Here is a 16,887-nt window from a genome sequence, read left to right on the forward strand (position 1 = left end):
GAAAATTAACAGATAATATTAATAGCAAATTACAAGTGACTGGGGTTTCATGCAGAGGGTATAAAAACAGAGCATTGTGGGGCCCATAAACATAAAGTGAGTCTGGAGAAAATATTTGGGAATATGACTAATATACTAGTCATCTTAATGGGAGAAGAACCCAAATTTTTCTGAAAGCTTACTCTGTACCAGACCCAGTAGTGTTTTTAAAAAGATAGTTGGATAATATATTTATCACTTGGTCCTCACAGCAGCTCTATGAGGTGGTTATTATTTGTAGATAAGGAATTTGAGAATTACAGATGGAAGTAATGACTTCAAAAGGATATAGCTAGTGGGGATTAAAACTGAATTTGGCTACAAGGCTACCTTAGTCCTAAATCCATGCTCTTTCCAGTACACCACAACACAATCTCCAAATCTCCAATATCCAGTAGTTCAAGGTAGATATCAATATCATCTTCGGTTCCTCCCCATCCTTTCACTAAGTCATACCCAATCAGTCACCAAGTTCTGTATATTCTTTCTTCTGGAAAAATCCCCAAGTACGTGTGCTTCTTTCTAAAATCACTGGCATCCACCTGGTCAGCCTTTATCTTCTTTCCTGCAGACAAATGTCATAACGCATTTCCCCATAACCACTTGTTCCTCATTTCAGTTCATTCTCCATAAGACAACCGAGTAATCTGGTAAAACTGCATAACTGACTCCTTTGCTGAAAATATTTCTGTGGCTTCTCATTATTCTTGGATTACAGTTGAAATCTTTAACATGACTATACGACTTCCATAAACTGCACCTTTAGTTGCCTTATTCTTTTTATACCACTTTCCACATTATTGTCTATACTCCAACTATGTTCAATTGTTTTTCTTTGTTGTTCTTATTTCCTTTTTCACCACAGATCCTTTGCTGTTGTCTCTTGCTGGAAGTGGGCCTCTTCACCATCTCGCATTTTTCTTGGCTTTTTGTTTGTTTGTTTGGTTTTCCGTCCTCAACTTTAAGTTAAGTTATTTAATAAGAGCTACTCCTCCAGGGACTCTATATTTGACCTCCAGGTCTCAGTTAAATCTCCTTGCTATGTGCTTTTGCAACACTTTATACCTCTCTATTTATTTTATCCCATTGATTTCTACTTGTATAAAACTCTGAGAGGAGAATTTGGCTGAGTTGATCTCCTGTTACATTTCCAGAGTCTAGGATGGTATCTGGTGAGGGGTAAAATCTCAATTAATTTACGTTGATTGCTGTGATGGTCAATTACAAATTGAAAAATAAGTATTTAAAAAGATAGTTTCTCAAAGGGACATTCTACTTCTCAATATCATTTGAATGCTGTTTTACTGTAGTGAAATAACTCTACGGGGTATAGTCAAATCCTCACACTTAGCTGAGTATGGTATGTGGTAGACCAGATGCCTCTAGTGTTTCAGTATCACCGTGAGCTGCCCTGAGGTTTTGGTGAGGTCCCAGGTCTCTATGCCTAAGAAAACCGACCCTGGTCCCTTGTCATTAGAATATGTGTATCAGTTTAACACTGTGGATGTGAAATTATTAGGGGCATCTAAACTTTTCATTTATGCATTTGATAATAAATTCTACAAATATTGATTATATAAACAGTATACTCAAATATTGTCCAAAGCATTGAATAAATACTGGTGAGGGAGATGAGCAAGGTTACTTTCCTGACAAAGCTTAGAATTTTCTGCTTTAATTCACTTCAGACCCAGGTGTAATCAGAAGATATTCATTCATGCATTGATTGGTGGATATGTATAAGGCAGCTTTGCACTTAGAAGGTCAAATTTACATTCATGAATCTATTAGAGGTCAATCATAATAGCAGTGCTATAAAATATAATTGCTGTGCTACAATAATCTCAAGAAAGAAAGTCTTGTTATCTCTCTAATCATGCCCACAGAAATACACAATTGGAATATTAAACTGAATTGAACTATCTCCTTGAAAGCGTTTAAAATTCACTGTTATAATTTATATGAATTTGACAAACCATTTTTGCTTTGTTTTAATGGTTTAGGTACATGTCACTGTGGCAGGTGTAAGTGTGATAATTCAGATGGAAATGGACTCGTTTATGGTAAATTTTGTGAGTGTGATGATAGAGAATGCATAGATGATGAAACGGAAGAAATATGTGGAGGTAGGTATATTAACTTGGAGAAATTAATAAAGTACTGCATTTTTCAACTGTTTCATTATACTTTTATCTTTACAAATGGATGCACTAAGTGTATTATTTAGTCTGAACCTATTTTTATTTGGAAAATACTTCATATAAGGAGAGTTAGACTAAGCCATTCACAGTAACTCATACTTATTAAATGCAAAATCAGTTTGTTGCCAGGGGAGTTCCAGATGTTATGGCAAACAGGACAAATGCATAGATTTGAAGTGGTCCTAATTGGACTCCATCTTCTGTGTTCACCTTAGCTGCTTTTATTGTCTCTTTTCTTCCAATCTTTCAATTGCATGTTTTAATTTCATTCACTTTCCCTTTCTAAACCGTAAGCCTTTAGTCTCATGTCCTATTGAGGATGTTAAGACCAACAGGACATTAACCTAGAATTTATGACCCCCCTCCAATACACACACACACACACACACACACACACACACACACACACTTATATAACACTTTTCACGATCTTTTCCAAGTACATCATTACTCGAATCATTTTTCTGTTGTATCAGTGCTTACATGCTTGCTAGTGCCAAGCACTGCAATAAGTACTTTACATTGATTAAACAACTTACCCAGGGTCATTCCAGCAATTATAGTAGAATTTAGACTCCTGTCTGTCCGACACCAGAGATTGTGGTCCTGACCCCTTATCAGTGCCCTGGTGTGGGAGCCCCATGGGAAGAGCCCCTCCTCACCCATCTGCAAGCCTGTTCCCAGAATTTCCATTTGCAACAGCGACTACTGGCACAGGAGAGGAATGTAGAGAGCAGTACCTTCAGTTTAGGTAAACTCTTCTCTGCTATTATTAAATGTTTTAGTCTTGTTTCATCTCCCTATTGATAAGCAATTGCTTATTTCATTTATCACTGACAAGATTCCAGTGCTATCCTGCATGTGGAATGGGTGATTTCAAAAGAGTATTTTCCCGGAAGAATCAGGGGCAAATGGGTCCAGGAGGAACCAGAAGACCATAGAGAAAGTATCAATAACATACGACAAGCTGTCCCCTTATTTACACAAACAAATTTTAGCTTCAATACCTGTGGTCATCCAGCTACTCTTATTTTTGGTCTGCTTGGTTCTTTCTCTCTGTTTTGCTTGCTGTATAACCCACCATGATACAACAGACACAAAAGCTTTCATTTTTTTTTTTTTTAAGCCAGTGACCTCAGCTAGACGCTACTCAGACAATTCTGCTAAAGGGCTCAGTCCAAAATAATTAGAACCATTAGATAAATCCACCCAAAAATATTATGTATTTGTTCTCCTGGTGTTTCATTTCCAATTATTACAGATCAACAAAAGAGGAAGGTAACATGGTTGGGGCCCGGATGTTCTGATGCACGCCACCAAAACAAAGTCTATTTGGGTGTGTAAATATAAGCATTTAACCTGAAACAACACAACGGGAAATGTTTAACCCTCAACCTTTCTACTTATTATTTCCGTTTGTTTGAGGCTTAAGCAATTTCATGGTGCAAAGTCTCTGACCACAGACACTAGCACTCTGGTAAACATCCTCTGGGGGTGACATTGACTGGGATTGTACATCTTTCCACCTGTCATTCACAGGAAACCAATCTGTTGAGAGGTGATTCCACAGCCCATCAGTGAAGCAATTCAAAATGAGATTTCCTTGCTCTATCAGTTTACACAAAGCAAAGAATGATGTGTGTTGTCTGGAATGTGTATTGTCCTGAAGCTTATATTTTATCTCAGTTATTCCAACATGTCTTGTTGCAATATTTTCATTTAAGTGATGAGGATATCTGTTTAATTTTCCACACCTACATACAGGTATAGCTATACATGATTTTTCTTCCCCTTTTCACCTCTATCTCAATGATTTTTTTTGGTAAAACCCTAATTGAATACTGAATTTTACAAATATACCAAGAATTTGGGTATGAAGAATGTAGACTTATGATAATTTGTTAATGTCATGGTAACCCTTACTTATGTAGCATCTTACCTGAATTTCCTGAAATTATAGAGGAAAGAAATTTTGGTTTAAGAAGTTAATGAAGTCTTTACAAAACTGACTCCTAGAAAAAGCTTTTAGTATAGTTGTCTTGCTTTCTTCCAGTGAAATCCTCAAGTTCCTGAGGTTTGTGATACAGCACTGGAATGTGATATTTTGTGCTTGTGTACGTGTAGACATATTTTTAAGTACATAATTAAAATGTAAAATTTATACATATATAATAATTATAATGTGTAGTTATAAATATAAATGTATAGTTTGATAGCTTTTATGTTTGTTTAAGTGAGAAAATTAAAATTAAATTTGCTGTAGAAATGATCACTGCCTATCAGGTTAAGAAGAGGTTTTCTATGAATTTCCCAATTACAGCTCATTTAGACAAAAAAACATGGCTTTGTATGCATGGGTTCCTATTTCTTACTCTGTATCTCATTATAGCATTCTTTCTCTTCATCCCTTGTTCTTTGTCTGTCTCTCTGATGTATGTCTGCTTGAAGGAAGTCTCATCTGGTGGACAACTGTAATATGAGGACCAGAATATTCTATCGTATTTTCCTTTCCTTATGTGAGTTTCACAAGACCCACTGATGCTCTTGCCATGGGCCGGAAATACCATAGTGTTCAGATAGAAAAACAGCCTCACAACCAGTTTCCATGGACCCTCTGGGACTGTGGCTATAGGAGAAGAGAGAGAGAAGTACAAAGCTAGATGCTGCTTTAGACTTTGATAAAACGTAAATTCCTATAAACAGAAAGACTAGACTAAAAGACAAAATCTGGTGTGACCCTGATTTTCATCATATTTACAAGAATAAGAACATACGTTCATATTTGGGTGGCCTGACTACGAAAAGGGAGAATATAAGAAGTGATTTTGAGGTAATAGAATTGTCATCTTTTGGGAATTTATAGAAAGATTGATGCAGATATGTAAATATGGATGTAGGAAGTGATTACGTGAAATTCATTACAGATTGCTTGGACATAAGTACAAATGAGTAGGGTAACAGTTTATAGAGAGGTGGGAGATGAAAGAGTGTGGTGGTGTCCAGATACAAAATGATGGTGCCCTTATCTATCATTTGTATTCCTTTGACAAATAGGATGGGAATTTGACTGCGAGACCCAGGGTCCATGATATTTTATTGGTTTAACTGAGTACTAAACATTGATTTAGCTGAAAACCTCTTTTCCACGCGGCAAGACACAACAGCTTGTGGGACACAGTTGAATAAAAAGGTGAAACATTTCTGGTTTAAGGAATTGTTCAGTCATCAATAATGTGCATCCAAGTAAACATGCACCATTGGTTTCTCAATAGTTAATTTCAAATGAAATATTTTAATGACTAATTCAAGAAGTTCTCTTAAAGAAAGTACTTAAATACTTTTGGGCTTGATGCATACATTTAATAATGGAAGGTAATAGACTTTCACAGTCTTTCACGGTGTTTCTTTAAAATTCTTTCATTTTAATCAGCTGCCTGGCTAGGACAAGTTACAGGACACTTTGAACCACTTTATGTGTATAATTATGTAAGTATAGGCACAGATATAATGTTTTGGGGCTAAACTACATAATTGATTGTTTTAAGCAATGCATGTGGAGTAGCTATATTATTTCAGAAGGCAGAAATGATCACAAAGGGATAGAAAGTTAATTCTGCTTTTAAAGTTGCTTTTTTCCTCACTGTATAAAATTCATTTTGGGTAAAGGCCATGGAAAGTGTTACTGTGGAAACTGTTACTGCGAGGCTGGTTGGCATGGAGATAAATGTGAATTCCAGTGTGATATCACCCCCTGGGAAAGCAAGCGAAGATGTACATCTCCAGATGGCAAAATCTGCAGTAACAGAGGTGTGTCATTCATACTCATTACGACGTAATTGGGAGGAAAACAAAGCTCTTAATTGTTAACAATCCTTTTTCTCTGTATTTCCTTTAGCATCGGAGGAAGTCGTCTTTTGTAATCATTGAATTTGATGTAAATCAACATTTACTATACCAACAATCTTCTCATTCTTTTTTTTTTTTATTGAGTAGAGAACAGAAAAATAAGAAAGTTGCCGTCATTCTTTAAGCTTCACCAAACAAATAGTTAACATAGGGACTGTAATTTTTTTGGCTGCCATCCAGAAATAGCATAGTACAGCTAAAAGGCAATTCTTGTAGATGTTTTTGTTAAATGTCTCTTGACTAACAGAACCAGCATGAGCATCTAATTATCCAGAGAGCAAAAAAAAAAAAAACGAAAAAAAAAAACAACAACTCTTGTCTTAATTATGAGTAAATTTAAGGCTTGGATGAAATACAGAATTGATACAGAGTCATTTAACTTTTATACACAATAATAAAAATGTGGTACTGAATACAATATATACATAAAACTATGTATCAAATAGCCATATGAAATTCAGACTGACCTTAGACATGAATTTAAAAAACATTACTGTTACTCAAATATATATATATGTGTGTATATATATATATATGTATTTACATATATGTATATGTATTTTAAACACATGACCTCAGATGGGAAGAAAATGTACCACTTATTATGGCTCCAGACCCTGGAGAGGGAATGACTCTCTACCTCAGATTCATTTCAAAAATCCCACTGGGATAAACCCAGTAAATCCAGACGTAGGAATTAGAACTTGCAATTGGTTTCACTTATAGTGGGGAAGGGAAAGTGTAGGGGAATACCTACTTTCTCACACCAGTGATAAGATAATGGCACCAACCTAACATAGAGTACAGGATTAAAGAATGTGTGCTGGTAGGGCGAGGGGACTTGTGAAAACAGAACAGGAAGAACACGTACCATTTTGTACTTCCAAGTTTGAAGTCTGTGTGGTAGTGCATTAGAAATATTCTTAGGATACTAGATATATAAACGTTGAGTTGTTTTCAGGGTGTACAGGCTTATAATCCTGAATAGATATTAGCAAAAACTGAGAAAAGATGGATTCACTAAGAAAAGCATACAGATGTGAAGAAGATAATGTGACACAACCCTGGACAACGACAAGACTTAAACGATAGACTAGTAATAATAATCTACCAAATCAGATGTCAAATATAATTTAAAGTAAGTTAAGTAACTGTTGATATTAAATCCAATGGTTTTAAACACTTTGTAAAAAAATCCTTGAAAATACTTGTTTTTGTCCCTTTGTCAGCTATTCTTATAGATAAAAGTGAGCCACGCTGTACTGTTCTTTGCCTACCTGATGATAGCTATAAATAAGTAGCCCTATTTCCTTCTATAACATTATAAAAGTGTAGAAAGCTGTAAAATTACTTTTTTCATTTCTATAAATGAATGATGCATTTTAATAAATAATACTTACGTGTAAAACCTTAACACACAACCAATGTTATCATTTTAAAAATTGATATAGAAGAGCAAAATGTGTCACATTTCTGTACATACAGAAAAGAAAGAAAAAGGCCTGAACTTGAAACAAGAATCATTTAAAAAGTTCTCTCTTTAATTTACACAGAATCGATCTGACTGTATGTCATACTAATTCACATTATGCTTTCCTTTAATATATAAGAACATGCTTCTGCTTCAGTTCTTTTACTCAGTAGGGTCAGTAATCACCATTATGATGTCAGTGTATGAAGCTCGAACTGTGTTACTGTGGAAAATAACCATTGAGGTGTTAAAAGAGAGGGGGAAAAGGGGGAACTGATTGGGCTGTGGATCAGAGCCTGGTTCTGCAGCCGGGATACGTGGGCTCTGAGAGACAGACGTCCTTCAGAAATACACACTACTTGCCACCTCTTCGCAGCTCACTTCCTGTCTTCCTGCTTCCTGGTGCCCAGAGCTTTCTGATTTGGAGATCAGGCAGAGGCAGAATGGGAAGCAGCATGTCAACATGAGGCTGGTAGCTAGTGAGATTCAGGGGCACATGCAGGCAAGTCAGGGACGGGCACTGCAATGAGTCCTTTTTTCTCAGAACGTACCACTCTTACCTACCTTGGACCTCTCCTTATCATCGCTTCCTAGGAAAGAGAGAGACACTAATCTGCACACACCTACCTCATCTTCCATCTTAAGGGGTCAAAAAACAAATGCTGTGGATACAGCTAATCGGTGATAGAATAAAATGTCTTTTATTGTCCACTTTGGTTTATTCACATTTTCACATGGGACTCACATTAACATGCCTGTCCCACCACATCATTTATATTATCATGAAAGCAATGTATATTGATCTTTAAAACTGCAGATAATAAAGTAGAAAGTGACTCATAATCTTACTATATAGATGTAACCCCTTTTAAATTTTGGTACGTGACCTTTTCGGTCTGCTTTTATTACTTATTTTTAAAAATTCATCACATGTGTGCTCCCTGACATGTATTTTCTTCTTATTTAATACAAAAATTGAATCATACTATACATACTCATTTGTAATTTGCTTCTTAAAATTTAATCATTTGTTTTGGGTACCTTTCTATGCTCACAGAGCAAAAACCTAATTTTTGCTGTTAATGGCTGCTTGGTTATCTAAGCTACACATTTCACTAATTCCCCACTGATCGATATTTATGTCACTAGTTGTTGTTCAGTTACATGAATGCCACTATATTTAATATTCCTGAACATGTACTTTTGTGTATTCTCCCTTTCCTTTGGATATACTAATTGAAGTGGACTCTTGTGCTAAATAATATCACATATATACAAAGTACATACTGTGAAATTGCCACCCAGAAGGTAGGACAATTTTGTACTCCATACCCTCACCAACTCTTGATCCTAGTAGTCTTTTTCATCTCTACAAATCTGACATCCAAAATAATTCTAACTCACTATTGTTTTACAGGTCCCCTGCCCCAGCCATAGTAATCATAAATTGAGTGGAAACATTTTTCATGTTTATATATCATTATTACTTCTCTACAAAATTTCCGATTGGTGTTCATTGCCTTTGTCTATTTTGTTCAAGGCATATTTGTCTGTTAGATATGGATTTCTAAGAATTGTTTATGTTTGCAAAAGGAGCTCTCTGTCTTTTGCATACACATGACTACTTATTCCAACTTTTATCCTTTGTGTGTATGTGTGTGTGTGTGTGTCTGTGTGTCTGTGTGTATGTGCGTGTGTGTTTTTCTTCCAAACAAATTTTAGATTTTTATATAGTTAAGTCTATTTCTCTTTTTTTTCCTTTCAGTACATTGCTTTGGGGATTTTTAATAAGGATTTATTATATGCTTTGTAGTTTTAGTTTATATCCTTAAATCTTTATTATAACTAGATTTTACTTTGATATGAGGTAAGAAAGGGATTTTTTATCTTTCCCCAAAATTATTAGCTGGTTGCCCTAAAGATAATGATTGATAATCCACAAAAAGTAAATATGATCTAAAATTGGGCAGTATCCCTATGCGAGTCTCCAAAGGACAAAGGTTATATATCTGCTTAATCTCCACCATCCTCTATAACCTGAGCTGATCTGATCTAGCAAACCTTATTCTTAGATTTCCTTAACATGCACCTTCTGTTTTAGTAATGCAGAACTCCCTAGGATCCGCATGCCCATTCTCGCCCTTCTTTGCTTATTCTTGTTTTTTTGACTTTAGTTTGTTCTACCTCCAACTGAACCCTGAATATTTCCACATCTCCCTACATATCCACACCATCTCCCCTAATTGCTTCAGCCCACACTGATTTCCCCTTCCCCAGACTTTTACAGTATTTCTCACATTATCCTAGTTTACGAAATGTTAGTATTTATACCTTTATTGTTTGCTCATTTTTCTTTCATTAGCTTTCTTTTTGTCCAGTAGATTATAAGCTTCTTGAAGGCAAGGATTTTATCTTATGTTGTTTTAAATGTTTTGATATTATCTTTTAGACAAACCAATATAGCGCTAAGGACATATTTCATAATCCCATAAAATTATTTGCATAGACAATAACTTTTGTTTATTAAAGAATCTCTACTATCAACTTTAGATGGTGCTTTTCCTGTGTAGAATATTTTTTTCTGAGTACACATACCATATTTTCCAAATCCAAAGCAAGAACAGATTAAAGCAAGCAATATGCAAGAAGCTTTCTTTCATAATTTTTCCTCACTAGACCCATATGAAATTATTTTTCCCCTCTAGGGACTTGTGTATGTGGTGAATGTTCTTGCCATGATGTTGACCCAACTGGAGATTGGGGAGATATTCATGGAGACACCTGTGAATGTGATGAAAGGGACTGTAAAGCTGTCTACGACAGATATTCTGATGACTTCTGTTCAGGTAAGTGCTCTCCTAATTACTATTTTTAAATAAAAAAAGAGTCAGTTTCCTCTTTTTAAGATTCTTCTGATTCTCACAGAAACTGTAGAAGAACTGAATGTACATTCTAAAGCACTGGATGCCCACAGTGCTCCCATTAGTCTCTTGGAAACCTTTACGAGAATTCATACATCGGGCAAGACTAGAGATGAAAATGCACTTTTTTTTCTTAAAATTAGTTTAATTCCTCACCAAGGAGAACCATTAGCTCTAGATATCTATCGCTCAACTGAGAATACAAAACTAGCAGACCTGATGACAACGAACAGGATAGGCACCATTATGACAAGCTATATTAATATGTTATAAAACTGAGGATAATACAATTCTCATGGATATTTTAATGCATTCACTCTTTGGTATAATTGATATCCTAAACTTATTTTTTTAATTTTGCACAGAGGTAAATATCAATTAGTGGATTCAAAAATTTTATTTCATAAATATTTATGGAGCAGATAGTATTTGCTAGGATCTGGATTGCAACGGGCCACTGAGTCCAGCAATGAAGGAGACAAACATGATTCTTGACTTTATGAAGCTTACAATCTAAATGCCAAGGGAAACATAAGTCCTGCCAGAATTTTTAATGGGACAAAGGGGGAAAAAAAATAACAGTCCAATTTATCTGAAAAAGTGTCATTTAACAAAAATGGATTTATGGGTTGTCAGTCCGGTTATGTTTGGTAATCCGGAAAGCAGAGACATATGTATATGCATCTCTTTAAGCCTGGCTGCTTGATTAGTGTACGTAGATAGATAGGACTCTACTGGTGTCCTGAAAGTTTGCCAGCAAAGGGAGATAAAGAGCTGCCCTATTTAATTATGATTATGCAACCACAAAGACTTCTCTGGCCAGGCTGAGGGGAACCTATTGCTAAAACTTCCTACTGCACAAGGGTTTCCCTTTTCTGATTAACCCTCGTGCTCAGGAGGTTTCTCATGAATACTGTTCTCCTGAGAGGATGCCCTTTTCAGATTTTTCTATTATTCATTATCTATGAATGTTCTTTATCATTATTGTTATCAACTCAATAGTAATAAGACAGCTAACAACTATTTAGTGGCTTCTATATGCCAGACAGTAGGCTAAGCACTTTCCAGACTGTTTCATTTATTTTTCATCAGTATCTGTGAGGTAGGGAATATATTTATTCTCATTTTATAATTGGGGATACTGAGGCTCAAGGAAGTCCTATAGCTTGCTGAAGACTCCACAGCTAAGAGATAGAATCCAAATTTTAATGAGGTCTATGTTTCTGAAGAAATTTAAAGTTTCTTTCTTTACCAAACAAATCTTTGTTTAAACTTTAATTTAATATAAAACACTTATTGCGATCAAACTATGATAGAGGCACTGTGTGAGATATTAGGATATAAAAATATTTTTAAAATCATAGATTCTACCCTCAAGAAATTTACTATTTAGCAAAGAAAACTGCCACATAAACATAATATTTTAACATACTATGGTATGGGAGATTTGCATACTCATGCATTTTTTCACTTATGTGGTCACGACACTAGGGACATAGCAATGAACACAGCAGATAAAATCCCTCTTCGCCTGTAGTTTATATCCTGGCAGGGCTGGAGACACAACAAATTAAAACAAACAAAAAACAGTGTCTTAGGTCAGTGCTATATATGATATATAGCTTAGTGTTATAGATTAAAATGAGGAGAAGGGGGTTGAGAATGTTGGGACCTGGGCTTCATTGACATTCTAATTAGGGCGATGAGGCTCTTCACAGGTAGTGATATACGGCTCATATATTGCAGGAGGCTTTTGGATCACAGTGCATGTACAGTTTTGCCCCTAAGGGTAGGCTTGCTGGCCGAGAGACGAGAAGGGCATCCCCAGAAGAGGGAATAGAGGCATACAATCTGTGCAGGGGACTAGAATAAGTTCATTATTATCAGAATGTACAAGCAACGAAGGGTAAAGCTAGCAAGAAACAAGAACTGGAGGACTTTCTGCTTTGCTGCTGAACTTTATTCTAAAGGCAATGGGAAGTTAATGATGGTTTTAGGCAGTGGAGTGCTGTAGTCACAGGTATCTAGTCTGAGTGTCTGGGTATAGGTTGGTGCATTTACTGAAATGGGAATTATAGAAGGAAGTTCTCAAATTAATTTCTAGATATATCGATCATGACAGACCAATGGCAACCCAAAGTTGTTGTTTTTTTGTTTTTTGTTTGTTTGTTTGTTTTATTCGTTTGTTTGTTTTCAGCCTGTTGAATATGTGAGTCTAAAGGGTATGGACTCAGCCTGAGAATTTAGTCATAGCACAGAGTTGCTAATTAAAATTATACAGGGGCTCAGGAAATACAATTTAAGAATGTCATTTTAAAATTGTGAGATAAAACATGAATTGAAAAAAAGTTAAAATAGGAAAATAAAGGAGATAATCAGGCTAATTGTAAGTTTATGTTTTCTAATATTATACTTGATACTCTTTCTTTACCATAGATTACAGTCTTCCTTTTTAAACCCATAATCCTGATCTTGATCCTGATGTTGGAGTGGGTGATCTATAGATGATGTATTACAAAATTGTACACCTGAAACCTATGTAACTACTAACCATTGGCAGCCCCAATAAACTTTAATTTAAAAAAAAAGACAATTTCAAAGTAACTACATTATAGTGGTGATCCATGGTTGTGTGAACTAGGTCCCTACCTAGTCCCTCATTGTGAGGGACTAGGGACACGAGGTGAATATGGGCCTTGACACTTCAGTTGCCACTTTAGTCTTTTATAAGTTCACAATTGCTGATGCATGTTATTTATGTTTAGAATTACTATTATAGCTTGGACAGGTGAAGGCCGTAAAGGAGGACTCCTTGGATTCTGAAAATTTCCACTTCATCTATTCTCTCGCTTCTTCCTTTTACCTTATTTTTCTCTTCCTCACATTCTCCATTCTTCCCTATGAGATTTCAGAGAAGAAAATTAAGCAATTGGGCAGTTTTGGTTGTGTGGTGGCTGGGGTTTCTCATGGGAGGAGTTTAGGAGAGAATGATTAACCCTTTAAATGTAGTCTCCATTTTGTAGGTGTAGACAGATGGGGTGGGCAGAAATGATGAGTAGTAGGTTGTAGTTCGAACAATAAGGCATGACAATAAGTCATAAAATCTGTAACTGTGACTTTATTATTCATTTGTCGAACTGAACTGAATGAGGCTAGTTCTCCACAGCCTGCCTCCCACACTTAAAATGAGGAATTTAGGAAAGGAGAAACTCAAATTAACAGAGATCCTACTCTGTTAGACACTTACCAAGTTTGTCCATACACCTCATTCCATCGTGTTCACACTAACTCAGAGAGGGAGACATTATTATCTATATTTTAACAGAAAGGAAATAGTTTCAAAGAAATCAAACAACTTGACAAGGTTCACACTACTTTTAACTGTCACCTAAAGACACATATAACCTAAGTACTCATGTAATTTAATCTCTAGGTGATGCAAACAAAATTCTTCAATTGACTTTCTTTTGGTAAGGAAGAACTGGCTTCTGGATGCTCAGAATTCTTATAAAACTAAGCTTCTCTGAACATCATTAAAGTCGGGGGCAGGCATCAATCTCGGGAGTATTTCTTCATTCCTACTAAATCTGCAGAATTCTATATATTACCCTTAGTGAATTATTAATTTTCACAATTTTCCTAATTGCCAATCTAAGTTGCACCATAGGAAGTGTGCCATGCAGCTGATTATCGAGTATGTTAATACCGTAGTGTTATGAGACAGAAATAACCCAACTACCTCGATATTCTGTAGTGATTTATGCAAGGCTAGAATGTACTAAGGTTCAGATGAAATGCTGATTTATTTTAGCTCCTATTCTTGCCATCCTGAGAGTTTTGGTCTTATTTAAATCCCAGGGAAATCTCCTGATGGATTAGTTTAAGATGGCTCTTTTAATTAACATTCTCATTTTATTTATTGATTCCCACTCTGTCCATTCATCTATTAAAGAATTCACTTAAATGTAGGTATTTTGTGCCTATTCCATCATGGTTATGGGAGATACAAATATTTTAAAATATGATCCTTGATTTCAAATAAATTTACTTATTTCTTCTTTTATGCCTATCTGTTGTTCATCATCCACATGGTGTATAAGTACGCATGCATATATTCACACAAACATTACTCTTAAATACACACACACACACACACACACACACACACACACCTATCTCAGAGATGATACCAGTAACAAAATTTGAATGTGACTAAAATGACGCATGCGTGACCAGTCATCCTGAAGTGTACTGTGCGCTCTGTTTATGACTTCAGTTCTATGAGCTGCTCCCCTGAATTTACTTCCTGATTCTGAAATTAACTCCTTTACGCCTGATGGTTGCTTACCACTCTGGTCTATTTCTCAAACTCCCATAGTTAGAAAAATATGTAGCTGTATGACCTTAAACTCTTTCAGCTTGTCCCGCCAATCAAAATGATCAAAACATAAGGTTAGTCCTGGCTTAGAGTTCTGTTAGTTCCAGAATGGAATCATTTGATAGAACCATATTATGTAGGGAAATTTATCATTATGGATTACCAAAGCATTAAAGAAAGAAACTGAAGGAAAATATTAAGGATGTTCAGTTTGCATTGTCTTGAAGGGAAATGAGTATATTTTGAATGGGATTTAAAAATATTAGCAAGTGCCAGTTATGGCTAATATACTCCTCAAAACTTTTCCATATTGGTTTTGATATTACTCAAGAAGCTACTTGTAAACATCAGATTCCAACTCGAGAGCATTTTGGATCATTTTAAAAGAAAGGAATATCTTTTATAGAAAAAGAGTATTTGTCCATAATGAATAAGATACATTTGTCCTGGATTGAGATTTCTGAGTTTAGATATAGCTTAACTCAAAGGAGCAGGCTGATTACAAGAAAAAATAAGTTTTGTGTCAACGCCCTTTACCACAATGGCCAGAGAGCCTTTAGAGTCCCTGCCGGCCCAGCATGAGCATGAAGCCGCTTGATGTGTGGTCTTGCTGCCAACTCCCTGACCATATGGTACGGAATGGGCTGCTACCCCATCTCCATACCAACACCAAACTGCATGTGTTTAATGTATGTGCGTATTTAATGCATGTGCATAGACCTTTGAAAGCAGTTCTCTAATGTGTATGAGTATTCTCTGCACATTTGACAGCAGGAATAAATGACAACATTCTGTGTCTGTTATCTCTATTTTGCTGATCCTCTGCCTACAGAGTTTAAAGGAATATTTGTTAGAAGCAAGGAAATTAACTCTTGCAGGCCGAAATAGATATACATAGATTTGACAGACTAGCAGGGAAGCATTAAATTTCAGATCATGGTGGTAAAATTCACTTCTGATTCTCTTACTTTTAAAGATAAAGTCAAGTGTGATGAGGTTCAAAAACGGTAAGCAGTGACACATTTAGATTGAGGACACATGTCTCCTAATTTCTTCTTTTATGTCTTTTTAACTATTTGGTTATAAAAGACCCCGATATAGTATGAAATGATTTTTTTTTTAATTTACTGGGGTGACAATTGTTAGTAAAATCACATAGATTTCAGGTGTACAATTCTGCATTACATCATCTATAAATCCCATTGTGTGTTCACCACCCGGAGTCAGTTCTCCTTCAGATCACCATATATTGGATCTCCCTTACCCTCATCTCCCACCACTGATATGTGGTATATAAACCAAAACCAACAAAAGGACAAGACAAACAAATGAGAAACAAGAACTCATAGACACAGACAATAGTTTAGTGGTTACCAGAGGGTAAGGGGGGTGAAATGATTTCCATGCTAAATAGATCTTATCTTTTCTAAGCCCTTCTTTATACATCAAAACCACACATTTTCATCTTAATTTTATCCTTATAAAACAATTCCTTTTTTTTCTCTCTTTGGCATACCTTTCATACTAGAATTGAGAGACTAGTAACTCCAGAAGAAAAATTATAGTTTCGTTTTATGATTTCCTGTCTTTTCCAAAAGGTTTGATATCTCCTTCAGAATCGGGTATCAATAGTGATTTCCTAACTACACCAGTTAAGTATCATTTAATTTTAAATTTCATTTAAAGTGGGATACATAACATTCGGAAATATATTTTGACAGCAGGTGACTTTGAGTTATTGAAAGATGTAGGATGCCATTTTTCATTACTGTGAAAGCAAAATACATTTATATTTTAACTTGTCAATGAATCTCTAGTAAACAGATTAAGCAATACCAACATCAGTACTATTTTTAATTTTATTAGACTAGAATTATTTAAACCCTTTCTCTTTTGCTTTTACATTTGTGTATTCTATGATCTTCATTGGGATATTTGATTTAGGTATTCCTACTTTCCCCAAACAATCAA

At 35.5% G+C, this 16,887-nt stretch overlaps 1 protein-coding gene across 1 annotated transcript in view; it reads left to right on the plus strand.

The window, feature by feature from the left end:
- The window catches only part of ITGBL1 (integrin subunit beta like 1), a 193,671-nt gene that overhangs the window by 82,019 nt on the left and 94,765 nt on the right, over positions 1 to 16,887 (plus strand). The window contains exons 4-6 of the mRNA XM_033104269.1: positions 2,043 to 2,165; positions 5,907 to 6,047; positions 10,323 to 10,463. Coding sequence (XP_032960160.1) covers positions 2,043 to 2,165; positions 5,907 to 6,047; positions 10,323 to 10,463 — 405 coding nt within the window. The remainder of the gene's footprint in view (positions 1 to 2,042; positions 2,166 to 5,906; positions 6,048 to 10,322; positions 10,464 to 16,887) is intronic.

Source organism: Rhinolophus ferrumequinum, chromosome 4, assembly GCF_004115265.2.
Source record: "Rhinolophus ferrumequinum isolate MPI-CBG mRhiFer1 chromosome 4, mRhiFer1_v1.p, whole genome shotgun sequence".
In the NCBI taxonomy this organism is placed as follows: domain Eukaryota; kingdom Metazoa; phylum Chordata; class Mammalia; order Chiroptera; family Rhinolophidae; genus Rhinolophus; species Rhinolophus ferrumequinum.